The 27,753-nt window shown below is 49.6% G+C and overlaps 2 protein-coding genes across 5 annotated transcripts in view; one reads left to right on the top strand and one right to left on the bottom strand.

Annotated features, from left to right (window-relative positions):
- Nucleotides 1-573: 573 nt before the first annotated feature.
- Nucleotides 574-27,745, top strand: SZRD1 (SUZ RNA binding domain containing 1). 4 transcript variants are annotated; one of them, XM_080800401.1, is made up of 4 exons: nt 578-655; nt 19,993-20,042; nt 21,785-22,039; nt 23,288-26,527. In XM_080800401.1, exons 1-4 carry the CDS (start codon nt 605-607, stop codon nt 23,388-23,390), a joined length of 459 nt encoding a protein of 152 aa, XP_080656527.1. In that variant the 5' UTR covers nt 578-604; the 3' UTR covers nt 23,391-26,527. The 4 variants fall into 4 exon arrangements, with proteins under 4 accessions (XP_080656530.1, XP_080656527.1, XP_080656529.1 ...); XM_080800402.1 differs by having other exon boundaries at nt 593-655; nt 21,788-22,039; nt 23,288-26,526; XM_080800404.1 differs by lacking the exon at nt 19,993-20,042 and having other exon boundaries at nt 574-655; nt 21,788-22,039; nt 23,288-27,745.
- The window catches only part of SPATA21 (spermatogenesis associated 21), a gene marked incomplete at both ends in the record, with an annotated part of 28,717 nt that continues 28,169 nt past the window's right edge, over nt 27,206-27,753 (bottom strand). Inside the window, one exon of the mRNA XM_080801737.1 lies at nt 27,206-27,263. Within this exon, the coding sequence (XP_080657863.1) occupies nt 27,206-27,263 (58 nt within the window). The remainder of the gene's footprint in view (nt 27,264-27,753) is intronic.

The following is a 27,753-nucleotide window of genomic DNA, read 5'->3' as shown; positions in this document are numbered from 1 at the left end:
GGAGAACTTGAGTAGTGCTGTTTGTCCAACTCGGGTGCCGGTATTATCAACTAAGGATGTTCTTACTGAGGATACAAAGGAGGGTTAACAGATGCTTGTAATACTGCTTTGTGTGCAGGAAAACTGTAAAAATTTCCACCCTATCACACAGAAATAATAAAATGTCTTATGCATCGGCAGGTATTTTTCATCCTCTGGTGAGGTATAAAACGTTTTCAGAACTTTGAAAAAAATGTAGTCTGCAGTTTATAAAGATTACGACTCACTTTAAAAAAAAAAGTTTTCAGTAATTGCCTGCCCTTAGAAAAGATGGCTCCAAAGAACACACTCTCCGTACTCAAGACGATGACTTCACAGGGGCTCTCCCATTTACTACGAGAGTTAACACGTTGCCCTTAAGAAAAATGGCGACCTTCGGGATCGTCTGCCCTTTGCCAAGATGGCTCTCTTTACGCTAGTGGGCCCTGGCGGGGTGCGTCTTCCGGGCTTGGCAAGGGGCGGGGTCCATTGAGTAAAGCTTTGCGTGCCGGCGCCCGCGACGGAGGCGCGCTTCAGGGCGCAGGCGCGGGGAGGGGGTGGGGGAGGAGGGAAAGCGGCGAGTAAGATGGAAGATGAGGAGGTCGCTGAGAGCTGGGAGGAGGCGGCAGACAGCGGGGTAAGGAGGAGCCGCCGCCGCGGGGCAGGGCCGGGCGGGACCTGGCGTGAGGGGAGCCTCCGGGGAGCGGGCCTGGGGATGGTTCTCCCCAAGGAAGGGCCCCACACGCCGGGCCGGGGGTGGAGGAGAGGCCCCCGGTCCCTGAGCGCCGTGAAGGCCTCTTAAAGGGGCCGCGTTCCATTTCTTCCTCCACCTTTGCCCGGTGCGCCTCCTTCCGTACCCCCGACGTGCGCGTCACCTAGGGCGCCCCACCCGCCACCCAGGGGCTCTTTTCTTGGCTCCCGCGCCCGCTCGCTCGTCCCGGGGCTCTCTGACCCTTCTTCTCCTGTCGCCGCCCCCTCCTCCCCTCCCCGAGTCACCATTTTAAAGTTCATGTGCTCTGATGAGGAGGGACACACATGTGGGGGCGGGGGGTGCGCGGACCCGGGCGGCGTGCGGGGCTCGGGAGAAGAGCTGCGGAGGGCAGGAGAGGAAATTGAGTCGTCTCTGGGCCCCTCCACTCTGCGCTAAAATCCCCTATTGCTTCGCGCCTTCCGCCACGGTGGGCGAGTCTGGGGTTTTTTTCTGTTTCAATTTTACTGAGAGCCCGTTGCAGGCGGGTCTCCCGGGGACCCCGCCGGAACAACCGAAAGCCCGGTGGGCAGCCCCTCTCCCCTGGGAGCCACCCAAGGATCTGAGCCCCGGGCGAAGGTCTCGGAGAGTGCTTGCGATTTGTAAAGTGGCCACATTCCTGGGGGAGGGGGGAAGGGGCCGTTCGATTTTGCTTTTGAAGTTTTTGTTTGACTCCCAGAAGCTGTAGGAAAATAGTTTATCCCAAGTTGGAACAGCCGGAACCAATTCTATTAGGTTTGTGATTAATTTGGGTCTTCTCAGAGTTTGTGGTTCTGTGACGACCCTCGTGAAGATGGGGACATGGCCTTTGGTCTCCCCGTGTTCGTGTCTGTTCAGTGCTGGGCTCGAGTGACAGCCACCTTCGAGGTTTATGTGTTGGGAGTGGAGCTTGGAGAGCCGAGTGTACCAGGGTAGAACAGGAGCTGAACGCCCCCCCCCCCTCACTCGTCCCACCCCTAGAGCCTTTGAGGGTGCTCAGTAGAGCTGAAGACGCTAAGAAATTGACCCTCGCCGCAGTGGGTGTATCCCTGCGGGAATGTTGAAACTTTGCTTGGCTTCGAAGTTTTTTCCGGTGGTTCAGCATTTCTTTGACGGTGTTTATGTTTTTCCACGTAGCATAATTAAGGTTTTGAAAAATTATGTCGTTCAGGTGTTTGGTAAAGTTCTTATGTGCTGACCATCTTTCTTGGATTTTGACTTGAGTTAGGAGAGCAGTTGAAAGATTTTGTACGGAGCGGAGCAACAGGTGTCATCTGGGTATTTATTCAACAAACATTTTTTGAGTGTCTCTATGTGCTAGGTACGCAGTGTGTTTAGCTGTGACTTTGTGCCAGAGAATGCAAAAGTTCCGGGTACAAGCATTTATTGCCTACCACTAATATGAGTGCATCATTCGGACACCCTCCTGCAAAGAAGCCTGGCCTGCAATTTGAGTGACTCAAATGATAAGTTGCTTGAGCATCTTGGCCTTTCTTTGATTTTTCTCACCTGTTTACAAGGGACATGAGCATTTCATGTCAAAGAGGAAGAAAATGATAACAAGAATGCATGCAGGATTCAGAAATTGGGATTACTTTTGTTTTTCAGAACATGTGATTCACTAAGGGATCAGCTAGCCCAGTCCCATGTTTCTCACCTGAATGAACCCCAGAGACCTGAGATTTAATTTAAATCTTTCTGATGTTTTCACTATTCTTTCTTGCTTTGCTTCAGTAAAACCTTTTAAAAGTGCCAAGTACAGAGATGGAACCCAGACCTTGCCTTATTGACATAATGAGCGGTAATTGCCAAAATGCATGTTTCTTCTATATCTTTTAATTGAACCATTGACATAACCTTAGTTATTGTCCTTTTATAAACAAGGAATCTGAGGTTTAGGGAGTAACTTGCCTTTCTCAAGATGACACAGATGTAAGTAAGGAGCTGGAATTTGACACCAAGCCTATCTGACTCCAAAGCAGGGTTCAGTCTGTAGCATTTTGCTGTCTCTCTACCTGGGACCTCGAGAAGACTTGGGAGTTGAGCATCACCTTTCTTTTTTAATATGTTTGTTTGGGGCTTATATTTGAAGGCTCTCTTGAATTTGATTCCCTTTTTGAATTTCACGAAGGATTTTGTAGATGTGCACTTTTGCAGGAGGAGAGCCAGAGAGGGGGGATGAAGCACTATGTCCACAGGACTGGGAAACCAGTGCACTGTACATGTCTTTCAGACGTAGCTAGTTGCATAGGTTATCCAGAAAAGTCTCAGCTTCTGTTTATCCTGTCTTTCAACTGATACATAGTAATGAGTGTTAAGTACCCACCCTTCCAAAGAAGCAACCTGGATGGCGGGAAGAACCTTCTAACTTTATATGATCTGAAGGTAGTTCTCATCCTTGAAAGTAGAGGCTTTTGGTGATCCCTGCCCTCGGCACCACAAAAAATTTTTGACATGCTGGAATGTCTTATGTGTCAATACATCTGAGGTCATTTTTTCTTGCATATCTTCAAAATACTCAATATCAAATGCTGTTGTGTCATTCTAGGGAAGGCTTTGAGAAACACTCCAGATGTTCTGCAAATAGGCTGCTTTTTGCTTTTAGTATGGTGAACACTGCCTAATATAGAATTGTGCCTTTGCCTGTTTCCTCCCAAGGAGTTCCATCCCCAATCAAAGGACAATTCAAGGAATATGGCTTACATTCCACTAAGGAAATGCTTCTTTCAAAATATACTGCCTTTGGGAGAAATGAAAATGTAAATTGAGTTAATGTTGATTCAAACTCTAAATTCTGTACTTTGTCTTAAGCCCATTTCAGGGGACAAATAGAGCATTTTGTAATTGGAAGACATCGTTGTGCTCCAGGAAAGAAAAATCAGATCAACAGTTTGCTCAGTTTCTGATAGTTTGAAGCTTTATATATTCACTTATTTAGACTTAAAAAAAAAAAAAAAAGAAATGACTGAGTCCATCTCATAGGTAATGGGTTAATCCGATCCTGGGGGAAGATAGATGGTATGCAAATGGAATTGGACTGGTAGTTAATTATAATGCATTGGCAACCTCTCTGATTTCTTTGCATCTCGAAAGTGCTTTTTGTTTTTGGCAAGGGCAAGTTATGTAGCTAATTGAAAGAAAATGTATCTTAAGTTAAAGGATGACGGGTCTTCTGGACTAGAATTCAAATTTATTTTTACTTTTACCCTCTTTGAGCCTCTAAACATGACCACCCAGCAATGCTGGGTGGCATACAAGTCTACTGTAGGAAGGTGTCAGTAAACACTGAATACTATATACCAGGCACTGGGCCCAGTCCAGTGGAGGAGTCACACGGGTAAGGCAGCACTTTTTTTGGAAGAGGCATAGATGGGGTACCATGGCTGGGATCAGAGACAGCCTTGTAGAGAAGGTGATGATTCAGAGGACACTTGAATTAAGTTGTAGTAAATCTGGGAGGGGTGGGTAGAGTGTAGGGCCAGTGTGCATACAGGCAGCAAGAGAAGAATGTGCTGCATTGGAAGAGCTACAAATACTCAAATACTTCCTTCTGGCTATAGTGTAGGGGGTTGGCAGAGAGGAATGGAAAGAGATGAGGCCCGAGAGGTATGCAGGGACCAGATCAGGAAGGGGGGGCCTCGTTGTTCTTGGTTCTGGGGCCCTTGGACTTTGTCCTGAAAGAGAACTTTAAAGGATTTTTTTTTTTTTTAAGCAGAGTAGTGATATAGATTTTAAGAGATAAGAACTTTGATTTTTTTTTTTAAGATTTTATTTATTTGTTTGACAGAGATCACAAGTAGGCAGAGAGGCAGGCAGAGAGAGAGGAAGAAGCAGGCTCCCAGCTGATCAGAGAGCCCGATGTGGAGCTCGAGCCCAGGACCCTGAGATCGTGACCTGAGCCGAAGGCAGATGCTTTAACCCACTGAGCCACCCAGGTGCCCCAAACTTCTTATTCTTTAGAGAAGAGGCTGTTCTCCCTGAAGCATGGCTTCTACCTCACTTTGAGGTCCTCAGCACTTCCTGTAACTGTTGTCATTATGGAATATTTACAGTGGCTGTGGGTACTGGGCAAATAACAGTTATTTTGGAGCTCCCCGGTGCTGATTTCTTTGTCTATCCTTATAGTAAAGAAGGCATGTAAGACTTATGGTATGAAGCACAGTCCCGGTGTACTACTGTGCCCGAAGGAACCATTTCTAAGCTATTCAGTCTTTCCAGGAAGACTGGGTCCGAAGGACTGTGATGTGCTCAGCGAGGGCTTTCTGTAAAGCAGTTGGCCAGTGTGGACATGATCATGCTGAGCCGTCTGTCCCTGTGACTCTGGAAAAAGATCTGCTTCACTATGATTTCAAAGAAGGTAGGATAATGAGCTTTTCACTCTAACTTCTCAGCTCTTTTCATTGGGCTGCATGGGGGGCCTGTTCCCAGCATGCCCTGGGTGTTTGAGAGCGCTGCCATGGTTGCTGTGGGCCAGAAATTCAGGCAGTCACAGACAGGCCTTCTTGCTTTTCCTTACACAACAGGAGAGAACTTAGTGTATCTCTCTGAAGCTTTCAGTAAATGCCTACAAAGAGAAAAGGCACTGCTGTCTGGATCTGATGACTCAAATGTATCCTTGGGGCCAGCCCTTTCTTTCCAGTTTTCACATTTATACTGCAGTGGCTTCCCTGCCGTAATGTCCCTTTCTGGCTCTATCAGGTAGAAGTCTTCACAAGGTATGCTGGTTCTTTCCTGCACACTTGCCCTACAGGAATAGAAATTTTTTTTTCTGTTGGGACAGTTACTGACTTGTTGGTTTCCTGGGAGAAGACTGAGTTTAGCTGGTTATAGCTGTGGCCAAAACACAGAATGCATTTTTTTTTTTTTTAAGTAGTAACCATAGAGATTTCTCTTGCTGAAGTGTTTTTAACTGCCAGCCTCTGCCAAGCATCCTTCTCTTTAACATTCAGTTCTCTGCAGGATGTTCGATGGGAAGATAGAGGTTAAGACCCACCGCCTCAGAAATTAGCAACACATCCTGACTTTGGTTCTTACATAGATAAAGACTCTTATCCCTGAGGGTAAGGCATTTCAAAATGTCCTTCCCAGCAAGTCATCCCCTCCCCACACCCAAAACCCTTGCCCTTATAAAATGAACACAGGAAATAACAATCATTCCTTTCTAAAAGGAATAATATGTACAGTTGCAGGATAGTTATGACGCGAATCTGGAGAGGTCAGGATTGTCACTGCTCTTCCTAGACCTCGAAAGCCAAATTCCCAGCCCTCCTGCTCTGGCTGCCTTGGCTTATTCAGGCATTTGTGACCCTCCAGCTGTCAGTTCTGTTTTTGTGCTACCTGGTTGCTCATCTCACTGGTGAGTGGACTCCGACCATGAGCCCACAGACCCCTTTTGGAAGGGCTACTTAGATAGTATGTGAAGGGCTCACTACAGGCTGGGCAGAGTGCATTTGTATGTTCATTTTCCCAGTCAGTCTCTGTGACCTAGAGACGTGAAGGTGTTTTTATTCCTAGTGTCCAGAAGAGGAAATCACTTGGTTGATCTCAGCTTGGCTGTTGGCATCCTGAGCCCACACTCTAGGGAGCAGTTCTGGACTGTTTATTTACCTTTGCTTTTCAGCAGATAATTAACTAGTTAAGTGCTTTAGTATATTTAGTTGCTAGTTCCTTTGAGGTGTTGTTACTTGTCTCACCTGGGATTGACCTTCTGCCTCTGTGGCCTGATGATGAGGTACTAAATTTCCATGTCTGAGAAACTCAGATTTGTTTCTCAAGAGCCAAGAGGATGATTCTGCTCTCCGTTGTAAGACTAAGAATAGTGAACACTGATGGCAAGTGACATGCTGGTTGAAATCTGGATTATAGGAGGGAAATAACTTTTTAACATCTGGCCAAGTGAAAAGAGATAAATAAGTTTTGCTCAGATCTCTTGAGAAAATTTAATAACTCCATCTGCTATCTTAAGGATTCCTGTATCTATAGTTGCAAACTGGCAGCTCTTGGGTATTCAGCCTGTATACTCTTTGGGGTGCACATTGTTTTTTATATATTGAATTTGGATGCCTTTACCTGGGTCTTACTTGCTCTCTTCTCCTCTCCTCTCTGGAGTCCCCACTTTATGTATTGTGTAACCTCTTGTGTTCTGTCCTGCTTGCTTTATCGGCTTGGCCCTGGAGGCATTGTGTTTGCTGCCCCTGCTTAGTGCCATGATTCTAATTAGCCTTTGATGACAGTGCCCTTGGGTGTTAGGATAAAACCTGGTGGTGGTGTAGCTGATAGTGTAGAGGGGAGGTAAGAATGACTTTGTGCCATTCCCCAGAGTCCAAATACATATTTCCTTTGGGAGAGGAGCCTTTCTGTCTTCATTATGAAAGGAGGAAAGAGTAGGACACTCCTGCCAGTTAGTGACCCACTTCCTCCATCTCTGGCAATAACAAAAATTAGAAGGCTAGGCTAAGGGTTTAGGTGCCAGGTCTGGTTTTTGGGCAGATGACTGCCTATCTTTCTGTCAGCTTCAGTTTCTTCTTCTGTAAACTTAGGTTGATAAAGTCTTGCCTTGCCTGATGGTGAGAGCTGAGTGGAACACTTAGTAAAGTGTCACACAAAGGCAGGTGTTAGAGCAGAGTGCGTTGCCGTGAGCGTGAGGGCGTTGTTCCCCAGCCCTCCAGCCACTCCAGTACGGCCTCTGTCTGGGTAGAGTAGGAAGTTCCTGAGACTGGCTGAGAGGTCTCTTTTATTGCTGCACCCGAGGACTAATACACTCCTTTTTCTATGAGTTGTAGGGAAAAGCAATAATAAACTTGGAGAAAGGGGAGCCCTGTTAGATTCTACATGCTGTTTTATTCCAAGGACAGGGCTCACCACCATTATTACTCCCACTGCTGCCTGTTCTGCACCGGTTAAAGGAAAGGGTTGCATGGATTCCCTCCCACAGAGCCCCTTTGAAGAGGTCCTGGAAGCAGAAGGAAACAGTGTCTCAACATGGCAACTCATAGTTTCTCAGGCTCTCCAGCTTGAGATACATCTAAATTGTAAAGCTTGTCCTCTGCTGAAGAACTACTTCCTTTTGGGAATTTCTTCACAGATTTAAGCTCCAGACTTTGTTCTGATCTGCCACTGCTGTAGTCCATCCTGAGGAACCCTGCGCTTGCATTAATCTGACCTGGGGTACAGGGGAGGCAGGTTGGTGTTCTCCGTCAGCCTTTATCCTGCTTTAGTAGTTCTGTGGCCGCACGCTGGCTAGCTCTTGAACCTTTCGGCTTCCTCCTCTCGAGATTTAGGGATCTGTTTTGTCACTTAATAGTTGAGTGGCCTTAGTCAAGTCATTTAATCTCTGAGTGTGTAGCAAGGCTGCTGTCCATCCCTCGGATTGTGCTGAGTATGAGAGGTGGTAAAGGGAGGGTACAGAGTCCTCCTTACATGAATCTGTGGCAGGTGCTTGGAGAATGCTGTGCCACCACCATTGCTGAAAAATGCCTACGGCAGCCTTAGCTCTTATTTTTTGTTTGTTTGTTTGTTTGTTTTTTAAATATTTGAGAGAGGGTGTGTACAAGTGAGAGGGAAGGGGCAGAGGGAGAGAGAGAGAGTCCCAAGCAGATTCCACACTTGAGTATAGAGCCTGATGTGGGTCTTGATCTCCTGATCCTGAGATCGTGACCCGAGCCAAAACCAAGAGTTGGACGCCCAACCAACTGTGCTACCCAGGCGCCCCCTTTGCTCTTATTTAGAATGTGGATAGTGTTGCTGCCTTTGGACCCACTAGACCCACTTCAGATTCTGGCTCCGCTCCCATCATACTCGCTGTAGAACCATGCCGAGTTACAGTAAACTCTCAGAATCAGTTTCTAAGTCATTCATGAAATGGGAATATATCCCTAAAATCCTGTTTCATAGGATGGTTCATGAATTCATGTATTGGGTACTATTTTAGGCACTGTGGACAACTGTATTGAATGAAGTTTCTCATAAAGCTTGCTTTCTATTGGAGGAAGGTGGACAGTAAAACAGTAATGTTTTCTGCACATACACAATGAAGAAAAGTAAAACAGGGGCGCCTGGGTGCCTCAGTCCTTAAGCGTCTGCCTTCGACTCAGGTCATGATCCTAGGGTCCTGGGATCGAGCCCCCCGCATCAGGCTCCTTGCTCATTGGGAAGCCTGCTTCTCCCTCTCACACTCCCCCTGCTTGTGTTCCCTCTCTATCTCTCTCTGTGTCAAATAAATAAATATTTTAAAATCTTTAAAAAAAAAAAAAAACACGGAGCATAGAAAGTGTCTGGGATAAGTGTCGTTTGGGGGGGGATGTTAGAGAAGGCCTCTCAACAAAGATAGGCAGAGAGACCTGAAGGAAGTGAGAAGGAAAGTGTGCAGAAGCTGGTGGAAGTGCACTTCAGGCAGTGGGAACAGCAAGTGCAAAGGCCCTGAGGCTGGAGCATGCTTGTTTTATTTGAGGAATGGTGGAGGCTAATAGTAATTGCAGAGTGGTAAGAGAAGAGGTTAGAAGTATCAGGGAGCCAGATCCTGTAGACTAGTAGGCCATGGTGGATATGACCTTGAAATAGGAAGCCACGTGAGGGTGTCGAGCAGAGGCTGACTTGGTTTTTAAGAGGATCGTTCTGGCCGCTGTGTGTGAAATAAACTGTAGGGGCAAGAGTTCGAAACACAGACTGATGAAAATGCTATTTCAGCTGTCCATTCAAGGGCCGTGGTAATTTGGGCCAGGCAGGTCATAGCAGCAGAAGTGTTGAGAAAATTCAGGGCATGTTTTGGAAGTAGAACCAACAAGTTCCACTGATTAGAGGTATGAAAGAGGCATCAGAGATGACTCCAGAGTCTTTGGCCTGATCCATGAGAAGACTGGAATTTCTGAGATGGCCTAAGTGGAGGGACTATGGGAGAAGCAGGCGTGGGTGAGTCCATGAAATCAAGAGTTTGATTTTGGACCTGGTGAGGTTAGGTCCCTTGCAAAATCAAAGTGGGCATGTCGAGTCAGCAGTTGTCTATCAGTGACTATAAAACTGTGGAGGGACACCTGGGGGGCTCAGTCGGTTAAGCGTTTGCCTTCAGCTTGGATCATGATTCCTGAGTCCCCGGATTGAGCCCCACGTCGGGCGGCCTGCTTAGCGGGGAGTCTGCTTCTCCCCCCTGCTCATGCTCACTCCCTCTCTCAAATAAATAAATAAAATCTAAAAATTTAAAAAAAAAAAAAAAAAGGCTGTGGACGTAGATGAGATCACCGAATAAGCCAGTGGAGCTACAGAAGAGGAGTGGTGCAAACTCTCCAACCTCTAGGGATCCGGAGAGGAAGAGGAGCCTGTCCTGTTGCAAAAGAAATCAAATATGGGGTAAGAGAGAAGCTACCAGGGAGGTAGGAGGAGACTGGGAGGCTGGTATAGACGATGGGGCACCATCTTTAAGAGGGGCATCTGGGTGGCTCAGTCAGTTGAGTGTGCAACTCTTTATTTCCGCTCAGGTCATGATCTTAGGCTTGTGGGATTGAACCCCCTGTCAGGTTCTGTGTTTCCCATGGAGCCTGCTTGGGATTCTCTCCCTCTGCCCCTCCCTTCCCCCCTGTCTAAAGAAAAGGAAGGAAGGAAGGAAGGGTGGACATGCCTTAAGGAGGGAGTTTTGAGCAGTGTTGGATGAGGCTGGGAGGTTGAGTGAAGTGAGGATATAGAATTTACCGTTGAATTTGGCAGCAGTGGAGGTCATTGGTGACTCCAGCAACAGCAGTTTCAGAGCTGGTTTGACTCGAGGTGGTGAGTGTTACTCAGAGCGGGGCCTGGGCCAGACATTGATTGGGCCCTGGGTAAGCGCTAGTTGCTGTCATGCCAAAAGGACGAGACCCACCAGAGGAGGTTTTGCATAGCGTAAACAACATGCCCCTTGGGTACCTAAGGCATTCAGTTGCTAGTTGCTGAAAGATTAAATGTGTAGCAGAGGGCGCCTGGGTGACTCAGTTAAAGCAGCTGCCTTCTGCTCGGGTCATGATCTCAGAGTCCTGGGATCAAGCCCTGCGTTGGGCTCCCTGCTTAGCGGGGAGCCTTTCCCCCTTTCCCACTAACCCTGGTTGTGCCTGTGCGCGCACACGCTGTCTCTATCAGATGAATAGATGGAATCTTTGGGGGGGAAAAATGTGTACCAGAGATAGATACATCTAATTCTAAGAATTCTGAGACTCAAAGGTTAGCTCTCAAGCAGTGTTGTCCAGGGAATTAACCATGCAAGCCGCACATGTAACTTAAAGCTTTCTCAAAGCTACATTTAAAAAGTGGAAAGAGGGGGCGCCTGGGTGGCTCAGTGGGTTAAAGCCTCTGCCTTCGGCTCGGGTCATGATCCCAGGGTCCTGGGATCGAGTCTCACATCGGGCTCTGCTCAGTGGGGAGCCTGCTTCTTCCTCTCTCTGCCTGCCTCTCTGCCCACTTGTGATCTGTCAAATAAATAAATAAAATCTTTAAAAAAAATAAAAATAAAAAATGGAAAGAGGGCGCCTGGGTGGCTCAGTGGGTTAAGCCTCTGCCTACGGCTCAGGTCATGATCCCAGGGTCCTGGGATCGAGCCCCGCATCGGGCTCTCTGCTCAGTGGGGAGCCTGCTTCCTTCTCTCTCTCTGCCTGCCTCTCTGCCTACTTGTGATCTCTCTCTGTCAAATAAATAAATAAAATCTTAAAAAAAAAATAATAAAAAGTGGAAAGAGGACGCCTGGGTGGCTCAGTGGGTTAAGCCTCTGCCTTCGGCTCAGGTCATGATCTCAGGGTTCTGGGATCGAGTCCCGCATCGGGCTCTCTGCTCATCAGGGAGCCTGCCCCCCCACCGCCTGTCTCTCTTTCTACTTTCTACTCTCTGCCTACACTCTCTATCAAATAAATAAATAAACTTTTTAAAATTTTTTTTAAATTTTTTTATTTGACAGAGAGAGAGATCACAAGTAGGCAGAGAGAGAGGGGGAAGCAGGCTCCCTGCGGAGCAGAGAGCCCGATGTGGGGCTCGATCCCAGAACCCTGAGATCATGACCTGAGCCAAAGGCAGTGGCTTAACCCACTGAGCCACCCAGGTGCCCCCCAATAAATAAAATATTTTTAAAAATTTTTAAAAAGTGGAAAGAAATAGGTGGGATTAACTTTAATATATTTTTTAAAGTTTTATTTATTTAAGTAAATTTTACAATCAGTGGGCATGAGGGGGTTGGGGAGAGGCGGAGGGGGGTTCAAACTCACAACCCTGAGATCAAGAGTTGCATGCTCTACCTGCTGAGTCAGCCAGGTGCCCCTAATTTTAATATTTTAAATATTAAAATTGCAGTATCCCCCAAGTAGTATCGCGTCAGCATGTAATCAATCCTGATAATAGGTTAACGAGCTATTTTACACTATTTTTGGACTAAGTCTGGGAAACCTGCTGTGAATTTGGTGCTTACAGCACAGCTCAGTTGGGACTGGCCATGTGTGGTGGCCACAGGACTGGGTGGTGTAGCTGGAAAGTGTGCCCAAAGGATTTCCTCTTCCTGGGCAGGTGCGGAGAGATCCTGAAAGCCCCAGTGAACTTGGGAAGGAAAGCAGGAAGCAGTTTTCCCTTCCAAGGGAGTAAGAATTGTTTTGTCTTGACACATACCCGCCAAAGCCTTTTGAGGAGTGTTCATAGCAGCTAATAAAAACCATTGCCTACTATAGCTCAAGTAATCTCAGAAGGTTTTCAGCTTGCGAAATCTCTTATTTGGGGTCCCTTTCCTTTTTTTCCTTTCCTTCATGTTTTCATCTTTCGCCCTGATCTTTTTATACCCCTCCCTTTTCCTTGACTCTCTTGTTCTTTAGGTCTCTGCGGTTTTCCCTGACTCCTCATCGCAGGATTGCTAGCTCTCCATTTCTCTTCCCAAAACAGTTTGTACAGCTAATATAGCAACTGTGGTTCATTTACCTGTCTTCTCCCTTCTGGTGGGCTCTCCTCTTCAACAACAGTTGCCTAACCTCTGGGAGTCCAGCAGCATCTGGCACATCTCCTACATTATAGTAGGTTTTCCGCAAATGCTTGTTTCCAGCTTTTTGTCACAGCGAAGCAGAAGGACACCTGTGAGATATATTAGCAAAGCATGGACTTCCTTAGGGAAGGGATTTTTTTTTTTTTTTAAGATTTTGTTTATTTATTTGACAGACAGAGATCACAAGTAGGCAGAGAGGCAGGCAGAGAGAGAGAGAGAGGAGGAAGCAGGCTCCCTGCGGAGCAGAGAGCCTGATGCAGGACTCAATCCCAGGATCCTGGGATCATGACCTGAGCCGAAGGCAGAGGCTTTAACCCACGGAGCCACCCAGGCGCCCTAGGGAAGGGATTTTAAACCTGTATACTGTGCCCCCACAGTAACCCACTTAAGGTGGAATCTTTTTCCTTGCTAAGGGAGTAACAGAATGGTGGATTGCTTTGTGGGAAGTAGAACCTTCCAACAGACAAATGTGTCTGTATTAAAAAGGCAACCAATGTCATGGCCTTGGTGGTCTTGAGTCTCAACTTCTAAATGCTGTCTTTAAAAAGGTTTAGGGTTTTATTTAAGAGGGTGAGAGAGAGCACTAGCAGGGGGTGGGGAGGGAGAGGAACGAGTAGACTCTCCGCTGAGCAGGGAGCCCCATACGGAACTCCATCCCAGAACCCCGGGATCATGACCTGAGCCAAAGGCAGATACTTAACTGACTGAGCCACCAGGCACTCCTAAAGATTTTATTTTTCAGTAATCTCTACACTCAGCCTGGGGCTCGAACCTACCTCTTCAAGATCTAGAGTCACACGTCCCACAGACTGAGCCAGCCAGGCGTCCCACATTTTTGCCTTTTTTTCTGATTTAACCAATCAAGTTTGCCCAGGACTTGAGTTAATGTTTTGAACCTGATGGTAATCCTGAATGAATCATTGCTTCAGAATCAAACCCGGGGGTGCCTGGGTGGCTCAGTGGGTTAAAGCCTCTGCCTTCGGCTCAGGTCATGATCCCAGGGTCCTGGGATCGAGCCCCACATCAGGTTCTCTGCTTAGCAGGGAGCCTGCTTCCCTTCCTCTCTCTGCCTGCTTGTGATCTGTCTGTCAAATAAATAAATAAAATCTTTAAAAAAAAAAAATCAATCCCGGAATGGTGAGACTTTGGGGGCTTCCCTCCCTGGTTAGCCAGCGCCCATAGAATAAGCAGCGTCCCTGTGCCTGCCTCAGCCAGAAACAAGGCAGGCAGGGCTAAAACAGTTAACAGAGTTGGTGGAGCTGGGTGCGGGGAGCCCTCAGTTGGTTAGGCATTTACTCTCTTTGGCTCAGGTCATGATCTCAGGTTCCTGGGATCAACCCCAACATCAGGCTCCCTCCTCGGTGGGGAGTCTGCTGCTCCCTCTCCCTCTGCCCTTCCCTCCCCACTCGAGCGCTAGCACGCGCTCTCTCTCTCTGCCTCTTTCTCTCAAATAAATAAATAAAATCTTAAAAAATAAAATAGTTTAGAACAAACAAAAAAACAAAAACAAAGAGTTGGTGTGGGGGTGGTTTGGAGAAGTCTCTGTGACTGCATGTCTAGACTTGAAATGGCCCGTGGTGTGCTCTAAAAGTACAGAGACCTTTTTATCTGATAGTTTTCAACCAGATTTTGCTGGCTGTAGCTGTGAATTCTTGTGTTTCACTCCTAAGTGAAATTGCGGCTCTTGTAGAAATAGGCAGAGTCTCATCCAGATGTGTGGTATGGGAGACGTAGGTGCCTTGCTGGGGTCGCAGGAGGCCCTATAGCCAGGGGTGTGGGTGCTGGGGTCCTGGCCAAGACTTAGAGCGGTCAGGGCCAGCCTGGCACCGTCGTCAGTGCTGGGAGTTGAGGGCCAGACGTGTTGGAACGAAGGCCTGCCTTCTCCTTCCCAGCATCTCCTTCTCTGCTTTTTTCTGAAATGGTGGCATTGTGTTCGTCAGGACCTGTCAGGCTTCAATTCTGAGAGAAACCCTGTACCCGGGGTTCCTGTCCCTTTTTAGATTCCACGTAGCGTCTGTCTGCCGATGTGTGCTCCCCAATTTGGGACACCTACACAAGACCAGACGAGCCTGTGGGACATCCTGGGTCACGAAGAGTCCAAAACCAGTCGTTAAACAGAATTTGAGAGGAAGGTCAGAAAATGTCACCTTCTGAAATGGAAACTGACAGAGAGAAGCAAATTAGCTGAGAAGAGTCACTTAAATAGTAATTTCTGCCGATAAAAAGAGATTATTTCTTAACCCGAGCCAGGAATCTCCATTTGATACAAGATTTCTGAAATCTTAGGACTTCTGTTGATTGTGTTGGTGACCAGGGATTCTAGTTACCAGAGGAGGGACGCACTGGTGGAGCCGGATAGTCCTGTCCCTGGCCCTCTTGCCAGCGGACAGCAGAAGGTCAGGCATCAGAAAGGGGAGGACACCCCCTCCTCCCCACAGTGTAGCAGAGCGGGATTTGGGTTTGTGCACTCTGTCTCTTCTGAGTTGGGCTAGTTTGAATTGGTCCCCCAGGGCTTCCCCACCCCTAGGTAAACCAGTAAAGTCAGCTTCTTGAATATTCCTGTCTGCGAGTAAGCCATGGCTGATGCTGTTACTTGCTGGACTTTGCCCCGAGCCCCAGAGCAGCCCAGTTACTGCTCTCCTTTGCCTTTCTGCCCCTTCTCTCCGCTTCCTACCTTTGTTTTTTCCTTTCTCATCCACCTCTTACTGCTAACCTGCCTCCCCTTAAAGAGTCATCCCTAACCTCTTTGTCTCCTTTGATCCTTTTGGACTCTGTAACAAAATGGGCTGGCACGTCCCCTTCCCTGCTCTTCCCCTCGTGTGCCCCCATGCCCCAGCTTTCTGTGGGGGGCGCACAAAGACAGTCATTGCAAGGGCAAGGGCGGCAGCAGCCAGTGATGCTGTGCTGCTTCCTCAGGTGAGTGGAATTTGCAGATGTTGCTTCATTGCATCTGACTTCGTTCACCTTGTCTCCCGGGCCTCTCCCATAAGGGACCGGCCCTGTCCAGAACTGCCTGGGCCCCGCTATGGTTCTTTGTGACCTTCTGCCTCTATGCCTTCCGTTTGGTTTTGCTTGTTCTCTCAGACCAAGAAGGGTGTACTTCATTTTTGTAGAGATGTAGCCCCACAGGGCAAGTGATACCTATTACCTGTTAGTCGCAACAGAGCTTTTGATTAGGTTTTGACCCAAAGAGGAGACCACACCACTTCGCAGAGCACAGGGCGTCATCTTCTGGAGTCTGCTCAGTGCTACTTGACCAAAAATAGCCTTTCCAGGAATAGTCATGGGAAATCAAACTTTTCTTAGCACCTCCCCTCTGTTATGCTTATGTCCTAACACTTGCTTGTGTCCTGGTAAGCCCTGGTCGCTCTGAGAAGTCATAGAGTGAGGAGCTTATATGTGTGTTCCTTTCACTACGTGTGGTGTTTAGGCCTCTGTGGACCAGGGTTCTGTTCATCCTTATGAAAAGAGAAGTTGCCTTCAGGTGATAAGATTTCTTGTCGGGGCCCACATCTAGATGCTTCCTCACACAGCGTTCTGAGGCATGTTTAATTCCACTGAGCTATTGCATCTCTGGAGGAGACAAGCATTCTCCTTATAGTGCACCCTGTAGGAAAGTTTTGGCTTGGTGCAGCTCTCGGAGCATGAGACTGACAGCAGATTGATTGCAAGTCCTTGTCCAAAAAGAGAATGGACTGACTCATGATACCTGGACAGACTCCAGAGGGAGCTGCTCTCTCCGTTTGCTGGCAGGGTCCCCCCTCTTAGCGGGGCCAGCTCCGGGCACACTGGTGTCCAGCTAGCCATCTGGACGTAGTCAGGATCAGCTTTCTCCTGAAGCTGTTGCATTTCCATCTTGTTCTCTAATCTGATGGAAGAATTCCTGCTCGGCTCTGATAAGCCATCCTGCCTGGTGTGATGGTGTGTGATGGGAGTTTGATGGGAGTGCTCGGGAGCAGTGTGGCGTTCAGAGGACACAAGGAAGAGAAGATCAGGATCTAATGGCTTTACCATCTCCAGGGGTTTGAGCAGCTGGGGGTGGGGGTTGCTGGCGTCGGAGAGGGCCTCAAAAGATCTCAATTCCTGGGCTGCCTCTGTGGTTTACTTTGTGACGTTGGGTTGGTTTCTTAACCTCCCTGAGCCACAGAAGAGGATAAAAGCTTTTTGTCTATTAGGGGTGGTGTGAACAGAAAATGAGTGTCTGGGGGAAGCGTATTGACAGCCATAAAGCTTTATACTGATGTGAGTCATTACTTTTAGAGCCAGCCATTTATATTACCTGGCAGGTATGTCTACCTTGGGGACAGAGGCCCATTTATTCAGGCATGGTCCGTAATGCCGTCTTGAAGGGCTTTTCTCTATCCAGTCTCCATCTGCTGGGCCTGGGCAAATTCTCTATCTTCCCTAAGGCCCTACAGAAAGAAGGAAGCAGTTTGCTGTCCTGAGAAAAACCTGGTTGGGACATCTCACATTCAGCTAAAGTAATATGTATTTTACCACAATTTTTTTTTTTTAATGGACTCCTATATTAAGCTGTTTTCCTGTATGCCTTATTTGGCTCTCATAGTGATATGAAAGTGAGAGTTCATGTAATAAAGTTTAAAAATGTAAGCTTTCCCATAAAAATCTTGAATTCGTTTTTTCCTAAAATAGGAGCTCTGGCCTCTCAGCCAAGGCTCTGCTGCACGTCTGTGTTCTGCGGCTGGCCCAGTGCCCTGCGGTGCCTCTCAGCCCCTTTAGTTCCCCCACTGTGCTCCCTGCAAAAGGAGTTTGGGTTACTTGCCCGGCCCCTGGAGGCATTTGGTTCTGACCCTGTTTGAGGGCCTGTAAATCCCACAGATGTTAAACCTTGCATTTATGGTGGAGAAACTTGAGTAGGAAGTATCATTTGCAGATGGGAACAAAATGATACAGTGTGGAGATTTCAAACTGTAAGTTATTTGTGGAAAGCCTTGGAAAGCCCTTACATGGTAACGGGCTTTAGACTAATGTGAGACATAGTATCTACTCAGGCCATAACACTGGTAGTAATAAAAAAAAAATTTAGAAGAATTACAATTCTTTTTTTTTTTTTTAAGATTTTATTTATTTATTTGACAGAGATCACAAGCAGGCAGAGAGAGAGGAGAAAGCAGGCTCCCCACAGAGCAGAGAGCCCGATGTGGGGCTCGATCCCAGGACCCTGGGATCATGACCTGAGCCAAAGGCAGAGGCTTTAACCCGCTGAGCCACCCAGGCACCCCATGAATTACAATTCTGATATAGACAGTGCTGTGGGCCTAGATTGTCCCTGCCTGCCTGTCATTTCCCAGAAGCCATCCAGGTCATTCCCATGCTCTCGGTGCACCTGCCAGTCAGTCCTCAAACAGTTGTTGAATGCCAGCATGGGTCCTAAGTGTGAGTGAGAGGTCTTCCATCTGTTGGCTTCCTGGCCCCTCCACAGAGTTGATGGGACCCTCAGAACACAGTCTGTTTTGCTTGCCCCTAAATATATATGGGGTAAGTCATAAAAACAATGTTAAACACAACTCAGCACCAGGCAGAATGAATGTCAGTGTCAGACTGGATTGAAATCTAGCTTTGTACAGTGAGTCAAGCTTCATATTGTTTACAGGAGACAAAAATAAGAAGAGGGAAAGATGAGAAGGAAAAGAGAGAAACATACTCTGGGGGATAGTAACCAAAAGAAAAACAGGCACAGCTTTATTCATGTTAAATAATAGATTTTAAGGCAAAGAAGATCATTTCATAATGATGAACAAGGTAATTTACTAGAAAATAATCTCTGATTCTTTGCCTAGTCGGTAGCCTAACAAGTGAGTAAGGATGGAGAGGTTCTGAATGCTAAAGTCAACCAGCTTGACCTGTACTTACTAACTGGAGAACAGTCATTTGCAGGACATTTGGAACATTCCCCAAAATTGGCTACCACCCGGCCTTGAGGTGGGTCTCAGCAAATTTCAAAGACTTTATTGGCAGTTAAGGGAGTGATTCTTCACATTTTGCAAGTTCTAGACTCCTTTGAAAATCCCATACATCCTGTAGGTCAGGATTGTCGGCTTCAACACTGCTGACATACGGGGCTAGGTGACACTCTGCTGTGGGGCTGTTCTGTGCATTATAGGATTTTCACAGCGTAGCATCCCTGCACTCTACCCACTGGTTGCCAGTAGCACCTCTCTAGCAGGGACAACCAAAAACGTCTCCAGACATCGCTAAATGTCCCCTAGTGGGCAAAGCCAGTCCTGCTTTAGAACCACTGTGAGAGGTCTTTTCTTCAGAGAAATAATAGATTTTCATACACTTTTTCCTACTCCAGTAGCTAAATGGTCTTGCCCTCACTGAGGACAGCTGAGTGGGATGTTTTGTAGGAAAAAGCAGTGGGGCAGCCAAGGAGCCTGAAGGTTCGGTCTTTGTCCGCGCACAGCTTCCCCCGTTCATCGTGTGGACGCTTGTGCGTAAGGCTGTGGGAGCACCTCAGAGTTCCCGGTGCCGAGGGCGTGAGGGCTCACTGCCATCCAGTTTCACGGATGTTAGGCTTCTGTTTTGTTCTAGACCTTTGGCTAGGTGCCAGTCCCAGAGTCCAAGTCCCTAACAGTGGGGAGAAGAGGCTGGAAAAGATGTGATACCTGTGCTCATGAAGGACTGGGAAAGGGAGAGCTTAATGTCTGAGAAGCAAGTGAGGAACTACGCACGGGGCCAGCGAGGACTTCACCACGCCAAGGCCGATGTCAGTGCGGAGTTCGCAGGGTCAGTGGAGGTTTGCAAAGGGGAGGCCACTGCCGGCCAGTGGATCAGCACGTGGAGGTCGGCGGCTTAGGGACAGCCCAGTTTCACAGTGATGTAAAACAGGAGCCGAAGACAAAGGAAGCTGGGGGCGAGGCGTGCTTAGGAGCTTGGACTTGATCTGGCAAGCAGTTGAAGGGGTTTTAGTGGGGAAGTGACACAACCAGATTTTTGTGTAGAGAGGTGATTTGAGTGGCTCTGTGAAGGACAGATTGCAGGCCAGGAGATGAGTTGGAAGCTCTACAAAGAACCCAGCTGCATGACGAGGTCTAGAACTGTCACCGTGGCCATGGGGATGGAGGGAGATGAACCCTCAGGGAGTCAGGTTCCCAAACCCGAGTCTAGTAAAGGGAGGTCTGCATCCATTACCTCAAAGGGCACAGTAACGCCCCTGCTCGGAGGACACCATCCTTAGCTCTGAAAATAAAGACATAAATTTTTATCTAAGAGAGATTTTTTTCCACTTTTTATATACATTTTTTTCCTCTAGGAAATAGACAGACGGTTGGAAAAAAAACTGAAGATCACACAAAAGGAGAGGTAAGGCTGCTGTCTGGTCTGAGGGCTCATGCTCTCTGCCAGTTGAGAGCTGGGCAGTCAGTGGTGTTCTCCAGGTGGCCGTTAGGGTTCCAGGGCAGGCTCCCGAGTGTGTCCCTCCAGGATATGGTGGCTTGAGGCTTTGAGAGTGAGGCTCGACTGTCGCATCTGCCTTCTAACTTAGTGGGTACCCTGTGTGAGGTGGTCTGGTGGAAAGTGGGGAGGTGACATGCCAGAAAACTTGGGTTTTAGGCCTGGCTCTGTTCCAGTCGCCCCGAGGTTTGGGACAAGTTGTTTTCCCCTCTGGACATGAGTTTCTTTCTCTGTGACATAAAGAGGTTGGACAGATGATTTCTCTGGGCCTTCCGTGACGTGGTGGCTGAGGGCATTATGGGGGTATTCTGGAAGAAAAGACTCTCAGTTCTCAAAGACCGTTTTAAGGCTATTTTCCCAGACAGAAGAGAAAGTGGGTTTCAGAGCAGGTGAAAGTTAACCTCAGCCGTCTGACTTTGGACTTAGGTAACCTGTGGGCTTCCCACAGGGACAGGGAAGGGAGGAGGAGAGGACCTCTCTGGACTTGGCTTACCATTCCCCAGGGGTGCCAGGGTGCCCTGCCTGCCCTAGTTTCCTGGCTCCCTGCCTCTGATCAGGTGGCCGGCTCCTTGTCTGTCTGCTCGTCTCAGCAACTGCACTGATGTCTGTTACAGTCCCCTTGGCACGCCATTCCTGTCCCGCGCAGGACTTGTTCCAGGTCCCCTGGCGGCAGCTGAGTTTCTCTAGCCCCTTCCCCTCCTGACAACCGTGGCTCTGAAAACAGGCCCCTGTAGGCTGTTGGGTTCTGAAGAGAAGCTAGTTTGGGCTGCTCTGGGGAGGGTCTTTGTGGCTGCTGAAGGTCCATCATTCCTGCCTGGATCCCTTTTTCCCCTTTGGCTTTTGTTTCTCTCCCTTCCTGTGTGGTTTTCCACCTCTCCTTGTGGACACGTTGCCCGGTGTGCACATCCACCAGCCTTGGACAATGCTTCTCCTCTGAGCACTGCCAAGCACTGTTTCTAGGATCGTCCTCTACCCCAGCCCCGCCGCGTCCCACATCCCAGGGAGCCATGGTGAGGGAGGTGTCTCTGCTCAGAAGTTCTTCTGAAGAGATCACCCAGTTGTCTGGTGTAGCTTGTCTCGAGGAGGCCCAGGTCACTTACCGAAGGCTGAGGCAGTTTGGTAAATCCTGTCTTGGTGCCAGGCAGGGATGGCGGAGTGGGCTCCTTTGTAGTGTTTGACGGGTGTGAGCACACGTGGTGGAAGGCCGTGGCTGGCGTGAACACTTCGCTGACCCCTGCGCTAAGGGGCTCCCACCACACCAGCCTGTTACATACTCTGCTCTGTGTAGGGAAGTTGGGATTTTAACTGACGTCATTGGATTCTGGGCATAAATATTTTGCCACAGGGGCCAAACAGTGGTTGACGTGACTGTGAACCTGGGGGTAGAAGTCCCAGAATGAGGTGCTGTTCCAGCCCCCCTTTGCCTGGGGTTAGGTCCGAGGAGCAGACCGGAGGACCTCGTGAGCTTATGGCAAGGTGGCTCTTTTGAGAAATCCCTCTTGAGGAGTGAGAGTTTTGGTGTCTGGTCAGAGGCCAGAGAATAACAAATAGAATTAGGAGGAGGGAGGGAAAAGTGGGGGTGGGTGAGGGACACAGGTGGGTCCTCTGTAGTCAAGGGTAGGACTTGTGAAGCTGTATTTGCTCTTTGTCAGCAGGAAATCCAAATCTCCTCCCAAAGTGCCCATTGTGATTCAGGACGATAGCCTTCCCACGGGGCCCCCTCCACAGATCCGCATCCTCAAGAGGCCCACCAGCAACGGTGTGGTCAGCAGCCCCAACTCCACCAGCAGGCCAGCCCTTCCTGTCAAGTCCCTAGCGCAGCGGGAGGCAGAGTACGCCGAGGCCCGGAAGCGGATCCTGGGCAGCGCCAGCCCCGAGGAGGAACAAGAGAAACCCATCCTCGACAGGTGAGTGTAGCTGGCGGGCCTCACCAGCAACCACTCTGCCGGGCCGGCAGAATAGTGAGAAGCAGGCAGAATCAGGTCTGGAACCATGGCAGCTCCGGCTGCCAAGCCTGACCTGGTGGGCAAGTTCAGGGTCTGCTCCGTTGGCTCAGGACTGCAAGCTTTGAGGTCATGGCTTCCTGCTGTGCCCCCTCTGCAGTTGCGGCCACCGGGAGGGTTGTGGGGTGGGGGGGAGGCAGTGTGGCATAGAGGTTAATTAAAGGCACAGACTCTGAGTCAGAATCTGCCATTTCCTTCCACTTCCGGCTGCCTAACCTCTCTGCACCCTCATAGCCTCATCTGTGGGGGAAATGGATAACCATAGAACCTCCCTTGTCAACTCGTTGTACAAATAAATGAGTATAGTGTTCTGAGAACCCCACCTGGCACAGCGGATGGCACCCCACGACGTGCTTAGATGTTATCTTCCAGGTCTCATAATAGCTCTCTGTGATGTTTGGTGAATTTTCTAAATCCTTTTTTGTTCCCAGCATTTTTTTTTTCTCTCTGCAGTCCTAGAGGTTGCATTATGTAAATTTGTCAGCTCCTGCTAAAGTGGTATTTGTTAAAACAGCCTCTTTCTGACTTTGAGAGGCCTCCTTGGGCTTGCTATTCTGGGACTTGAACTAATCTATATACCTTCTTCCTGAAGAACTAATCTATATACCTTCCTCATTCATTCAATAGACTCCCGTTCTCCTCCAAGCCTTCACTTGGCAGACAGAAAAGGTCTCTCTCCGTATAGTCTTCCATGTTAATGTGAGTCAGCTGTTAACCACATGATTTGAAGAGAAGCGGGAGGGCAGCCATGGCTGGTGCCTGGTCCCTCTACTGAGTTCTTGGTTAGGAGTCTTCCTTTGCCCGAGACCCTGAAGGGTCATGCCACATAGTTCTGTGGAGGCTGAGCTGTCCGTGGTCATGGCCTCTGGACAAGATGGGCCCGTGAGTACCAGCACCACCCCCCCTCCACCCTCTAGATTCAGGGGAAGAGCGTGGCCGCTGCTCAAGGTGAACACAGACCACCTGCCCCACGTGCCCACTGGGAGGTCCCAGCTTGCAGATTCCCTGAGTCCGCTTATCGGAGAGGGAGTCAGAGTTGGCTGACAGCTACTTTGCCTTCTGCCCTAGGTGCAGTTTTAAGATTTGCTTTTAAGATTTGGGGACCTCTTTTATGTCCTTTTTCAGGCCTCCCTCTGATCTTTTTCTCTTCAGGCCTACCAGGATCTCCCAACCCGAGGACAGCAGGCAGCCCAATAATGTGATCAGACAGCCTTTGGGTCCAGATGGGTCACAGGGCTTCAAACAGCGCAGATAAATGTGTGCGGGGAAGGATGCTGCCGCCGCCGCTGCCACCATCACCGCCTCTTGGGTCGTCCGCCACGGGTCGCACTGCCGTGGCAGACAGCTGGACTTGAGCAGAGGGAACGACCTGACTTACTTGCACTGTGATCCCCTTTGCTCCGCCCACTGTGACCTTGAACCCCATGCACTGTGACCTCCCTCCTTCCCCCCCTCTTCCCACTGTGATTGGCACGTCTACAAGGGCTGTCCCAAGTCAATGGAAAGGGAAAGGGTGGGGGTCAGGGGAGGGTTGGGGGGACCCACGAAGGACTCAGAGTAGAGAGTCAGACAGTGCCACTTGGCCACTTGGGGTAAAGCCAGTGCCAGCAATAACAGTTTATCATGCTCATTAATTTGGGATTTCAAAACACAGATGAGAACTCCCGTCCACCCACCCGCAAGTGCATGTCTTCATCACTTAAAAGCAAGTTCCATTTGAAAATATCCTTTCTTTTTTTTTTTTCCTCCTTCCTATTTTTGTTTGTTTATACAAATACCTGATTTGCAAGAAAAAGTGCATGGGAGGGGTTTTAGCAGTTTAATGAATTTTTAATTGAGAAAGGGTAGTTTGGTAGTCTACTTAAAAATGTTTCTAGGAAATTCACTAGAAACATTAACCAATAGGACTTTGGTGAGCTTAGCTTCTGTATTCCTACTGCCGCCCAGAAAAGGGGCAGGGCTCTGCAGCCCCCAGGACAGATGAGCACCCCATGCCTATACCTCCCTCCCTCAGCTAAGTCCCAGGGCATCTTGGCCCTACCTGGAGACTGAGCTAGCTCTACAGGCTCAGAGAGCCTGGGGAGGGTGCCAACCCCACCTCTAGTATTTTGGGAAGATAGGGGAAGTGAACAGACTTCCCCTTCCCATCCCCCTCAGGGTGGCTCCCCTGCCAGCCAGGCTTGCTCCTTCTCGAAGAGAGCAGGGAGTGAGATGCACTCCGGGCTCAGAAGCAAGGGATGTGAGACTTGCTCAGTGTTTTGCTCTTAGCCCGAGGAGAGCCAGGAGAGAGTGGCTCCAGGACTCTGAGCCTCCTGCCCAGTGTGCACAGAAGGCGGCTGGATCTTCCCACTCCAGCAAGGCTTGAGCTCTGAGAGGTCTGTGGGCACCGTCTCTGTTGATGGCGCCAGCTCGGTAACCGCGCCTGGTCCATTTCCTTTGTGAAGTCATTACCTTGGGAGCCAACCATTCTGAATACATTTGGGAAAAGGCAAGCTGTGCATTGCAAAGATGGGTGGTGACAGGTTGGTTCCCCATAGACCCAGGCTACCCTTCACCCATTTTTCCAGAGCGAGGGCCTGGAATGAAGGCAGTTTCCTCTCTGTCCCTAGAGCCTAGAGATTTGCTTTGGCTCTTTAAGGTGGAAGAGGCTAAGGGCAACTGCCTAGAGCAGCTGTGTGTGTGTGTGTGTGTGTGTGTACGTGTGTACACAATCGGGGTCCTCTCAGGCTCTCTGGTCTCTTCTGTTGCACTGCGCCTTATCCCTCAGCCAGCCAGATAGCCTCCCCACTCAGTGGATGAGTTAGGGAGTGGGTGATAGGACGTTTTGTGATTCGGGCAGCTAGTGGCCAAGGTGACGAGCTAGGTTTTGCGGGCTCACTCCACCTTTGGCTCACCTGGCTCTCAGCCTTGCCCTGTGAGAACGTGGGCCCAGCAAGCCACGTCCCACTGCATCTCCCACTGCGGAGGAAGGGCCAGCTGCCAGCTGAATCAGCGACTAGCCCGTAGCACAGCTTTGTGACGGTGAGCAGCCAGGAAACTGCATGCGGAGGGCTGAAACAGAGCTTCGGTCATGGAGAAGGCCCAGGCTGTTGGGTTGTGCCCACAGGCTGTTGTGAGGGGGATGACCCCCAGGAGTGGGCAAGGAAGAAGGTTGGCTGCTGTCTTTATAGTTCCACTGCCCTGACCAAGTTTCCTCCTTTTAGCTGTACAGTGTCTAGCCCTCATGTAATAGTGGTTTCTGGCCCGATGACACTGTCCTTTCAGTTGGAGAGGGGTACAGAGGTAGGCCAGGTGGCATGGCCAGGAGTACTGATTGCTCAGCCATCGGGACCACCTGCTCTTGCCCCCTCTCCCCTAGTGGGAGCCGAAGGGAAGGCCAGCTGATGGGTGTCTGGATTGAGGATGTAGTAGGGACTGATGTTCCCACCTCCCGCGGGCCAAAGATGGGGCTTTGCCCGCTGTGTGCCTGCCACCACCCACCAGCAGTTGTACCCTTGGCTTCCCAGATGGAGAGGTGGCAGGCAAAATTTTAAAAAGAAAGAAAGAAATGAAAACAAGGAACGGTATTGTGTTGGGGGGAGGTGGGAGGGGAGATGGGAGAATGGTTTGGATTTTGTGTGTGTGGGGTTTTTTTGTTTGTTTGTTGTTGGTTTTTTTTGGGGGGGGGTAGTTGTCTGTAACTTTCCTTAAGTGCTTCTTTTATTTCTTTTCTTTTTCTTTTCTTTTCTTTTTTTTAAAGTAAGCTGCAGGCTTTGGCTTGGAAAACCCCAGGGGGGCGGGGGGGCAGAAACCTGAGGCTGCTGCCCCTTTATCTGCCTTCATGGTACTGTCCCCTTCCCCCAGCTCCTCCCTGACCCCATGAGCCAGGCCTCAGACCTTCCAGCTAACCGCTTCCCATGAGCCACTACTCTGATGTCAGCCTATAACCAAAGGAGCTGGGGGTCCAGGCCTGGTGACCAACCCTTCTCAGCCCACTCAATCAGGGTGCTCCCCACCTGCAGGCAGGAGGCAACACCCTATCTGCTACCATCAGCCCCTTCCAGAGCCCACTGCCCCGCCCTGCCCTGTCCAGCCCAGCCATACCCTGCTCTGCCCCATGTGGGGATGCTCTGCTCAGGGATGGGCCGGCAGGGCTGCCCCAGCCTCCCTGGTAAGCAGAGACTCTGGAAATTTCTGGGGTCCTGTTTTCTGGTCGTGTGATCCCCGGGGTGCACATGGGCCCCTTGGGTATCTAAACAGAAGGGCATGGGAGGGAGGGCCGCACCCCTGCAGTCCTGCTCTGCTGGTCTAGCGGGCAGCTGCCTACCGCACCCCACCCCGCACCGCGGGCTCCTGAGTCGGCAGATTAAGCATTTTATAAATTGTATTTTAAATACATGTTTTAAACTTGTCAGAGCCTTGTCCTCATTTCAGTCCCTGGCCTCCTAACCTCTTGCTGTGCCTGCTTGTTGAACCACTGGGGGAGCTACCTCTGCTCCATCCCAGGGAGGGGCTCTCTCTCTGTTAGAGAAATAGGCCTGGGATGGTGTGTGGGTTGGGGGACAAAGACCCACACACCCTTAGGTTCCAAGAGAAGGGCCCCATGGGTCCTGGGGCTCTTTTGGTAAGAGTATGGCTGAGACCCCCTTCTGCCCTTCTGCAGGGTTGGTCTGCTCCTTTTAGGGTCCAGAATCTTTCCCATCATTCCCTTCGAGCAATTGGAGAGAGATGCTCTCTGCCCTTGGGGGAGACTCAACTGAAGAGAGTCCCAGCTCTGTACTTTGAGAATGCATAGAAGGTCAAGATTTTGCCCCCAGGGTCGCTCTAGCGGGAGCCCCAACCCTGGCAGGGTTTCAAGGTGTGTCTTGCTTCAGGGTTTCCTAAGCCTATGGGAGGCAGGGACCCTGCACTCTGAGAGCCAGGTGGAAGGGTGAAAACCTGGGGGCCTTCCCAGCACTGGACACAGAGGCCAAGGTTCTTGGTCTTTATTGGCTTACCAGGCCACAAAAGCAAAATCCAGCAGCAATACCAGCCTAACAACCTGTCCGCCTGCAGGTCCTGAACAGCTGCCCCGAGTCGGGACTCCAGAGGTCAGTGGGTTCGAGCTGGCACGGAACTGAGCCACTTGCAGCTCTCAGAGCCGTGTTCCCTAAGGCGAGAAGTGAGAGGGGGGTAGGAAATGAGCCATTCTCAAGTGCCCCAGGGGAGAGGTGGCTTCCCTGGGGTGCAGTGGAGCCAGGCAGTTGGGCTGGGGGGCCTGACTGCAAGTCCTGAGTTCTTTGGCCCCCAAAGCACCTGGGAAGGGACTGGGAGGGGAAGCTGCCTCCATCCAGCAGTCAAGCCTGTTTCCTGCCACTCCTAACATAGAGTCAGACTCAGGCAAAGGACTTGGAAGCTAACCCCTGCGTGGTGGTGCCAGCCTGAGAGAAAGACGGTGTGTGCCACTGAGTCTGGGCACAGCAAGGCAGAGGTTCCCGGACTTCAGCACAGTCGATGGGGCACATGGGCCCTCAACGAAGCTTAGTTCCTACTGCTTCCATCCTCTCCCCTTTTCCTCCTGGGAGCAGCGGTATTCCAGGTATCATCTCTTGCAAAGATGGATTCCCCTTGGATTAGGCCAGGGCCTCATTTAAAAAAAA

The sequence above is a fragment of the Martes martes genome, assembly GCF_963455335.1.
Source record: "Martes martes genome assembly, chromosome: 4".
Lineage (NCBI taxonomy): Eukaryota > Metazoa > Chordata > Mammalia > Carnivora > Mustelidae > Martes > Martes martes.
This window is presented reverse-complemented; position numbering and strand designations above follow the sequence as displayed.

What these genes read in the sequence shown, in the direction of transcription:
- SZRD1 (XM_080800401.1), top strand. Translation starts at nt 605, where the DNA reads ATGGAAGATGAGGAGGTCGCTGAGAGCTGGGAGGAGGCGGCAGACAGC. An exon ending in AGGAGGCGGCAGACAGCGGG is followed by an intron (nt 656 to 19,992) that starts GTAAGGAGGAGC and finishes TTTTTCCTCTAG; the next exon opens with GAAATAGACAGACGGTTGGA. An exon ending in AAGATCACACAAAAGGAGAG is followed by an intron (nt 20,043 to 21,784) that starts GTAAGGCTGCTG and finishes GCTCTTTGTCAG; the next exon opens with CAGGAAATCCAAATCTCCTC.